The sequence below is a fragment of the Fulmarus glacialis genome, unplaced genomic scaffold, assembly GCF_000690835.1.
Source record: "Fulmarus glacialis isolate BGI_N327 unplaced genomic scaffold, ASM69083v1 scaffold43582, whole genome shotgun sequence".
Classification (NCBI taxonomy): Eukaryota; Metazoa; Chordata; class Aves; order Procellariiformes; family Procellariidae; genus Fulmarus; species Fulmarus glacialis.
Genome location: NW_009197990.1, coordinates 140 through 1,844, shown reverse-complemented (window position 1 = coordinate 1,844; position 1,705 = coordinate 140). Strand labels below are relative to the sequence as shown.

Here is a 1,705-nt window from a genome sequence, read left to right as displayed (position 1 = left end):
ACAGCTGTAACTGCTGATATCCATGTTTTGAATTGGAACTGAGCAACTGCAAGTCTGCAGTGTACAGTCCTAAAGCCTCAACGAAAAGAGGCTTAATAGTAATAACATGGATATATCACCACTGGGAAGATGTTAACACATTAACAAAGATTCTGGGATACCAATCTGGTATAATCAGCAACATACTGGGTTCCTATGAAAGATGTAGCATTTCTCCTTAAGGTCAGCTTTTAAAGAACTTTGAGAAACAATGTTTTAGACTGATTACTTACAGTACTCCTTTGCTTGCAGAAAAGCATAAGAATTATAGTTCAATAAAAACTGAATAGATGATCACTTTTTTGACTGGATTTGATTAGTTGCATAACTTTGGCAAGATTATCACAGTGTGATCCAGTTAAGCTTTCAGGATCATACGAACACCAGCACCAAATATATCTTGGAATCAGACAACTGAGATACTTATGCACTCTCATACGTCTCTGACCACTTTTGCAGTCTCTCCCGGTCCCACTGCTTCAGTTAGCATTTGATAGTTAGTGCAGTATTTTATGCCATTGACAAGGCAACACAATCTGGACAGATTCCTGACTCCTCTCTCCTTGCAAGAATAGCATACCACCTTGTCGAACCCCCGAGGATGCAAGCTGGGATTATTCTACATAAAGTCTCCCTTTGTGGCATCTGAAATAAAAACCTTTCCCCCAGAACTGCCACTGTTTTGATAGTGAATTCCATGCCGAGTTGTATAACTGGTTACTCAGTTCTTTGGCTGATTTTAAGAATTGCATTTAAAAATTACTCTACATTAGCGGCATTTAGAAAAGATATTATACCTGGTATTGGTACTCTTTCAAGTACTCTTTTAGTCTTGTTGGCAGTGGCAGCTCCCAGATCTGATTTGTACACTTGTTTATAGTTATTCTGCAGCGGTGTTGCAGAGATGGAGCAGATGTATAGAGAGGTTTGTTCAAGTAAAGATGAACTGTTCCATTCGAAGGTGTTTCGGTTCTGTCTTTGCACATAAGAACATAGTACTCAATCAAATGCACAACACTGTTGAACTGTTTAAGTCTAGATCTGACACAAGTGATAGAGTCCAGTCTAAACTTGCCATCTTGATATTCTATACGTAGATTGGTGGGTCCCGCTGATGTTTTTACCGAAATAGTCAGGAGATACTCTGAATGTGAACTATCCCTAACCAAGAAGGTCCCTTCGGGGGCATCCTGTAATCTCTCTTTGGCTTCAGCAACACTCATGTTTCCCCAGTACCATCCTGTTAAAAGAGGAGAGAAAGCAGGGGTTTGTTTATTCCTGTTTGTTTGTTTGTTTGTTTAAAAAGCTACTCTTTGGCTGATGTACTTGTAATAACCCATTTCCTTTGTTGTTTGAAAGTAAAGTCCTGCAGGCATTGTAAATTTTTGCTGTTTAAATTCATTTGCTTTACAATGCGTCTCGTTTTGACAGAGCCTTCCAGGTCACTGTTTATTTTCATGTCTATGCATACACACGCACAAATTTTCCCGCAGCGTCCTGCGAGGCTAACGCCAAAGCCGCCGAACCCACGGGCCACCCGTAAGGTAGCAGGGACGCGTCCCGCGGCCCCGCGCTGTGCACACGCCAGGGCGAGCACTGCGTCTGCCCGGTATACGCTGGCAGCCCGCAAAAAGCCCGCATTTGGTTACTGTAGGTAGGCTGTTGT

At 42.0% G+C, this 1,705-nt stretch overlaps 1 protein-coding gene across 1 annotated transcript; it reads right to left on the bottom strand.

Annotated features, from left to right (window-relative positions):
- Positions 1 to 646: 646 nt before the first annotated feature.
- Positions 647 to 1,295, bottom strand: SOCS2 (suppressor of cytokine signaling 2). The gene has a single exon (XM_009572754.1). It carries the CDS (start codon positions 1,260 to 1,262, stop codon positions 831 to 833), a length of 432 nt encoding a protein of 143 aa, XP_009571049.1. The 5' UTR covers positions 1,263 to 1,295; the 3' UTR covers positions 647 to 830.
- Between the last annotated feature and the right edge of the window lie 410 nt (positions 1,296 to 1,705).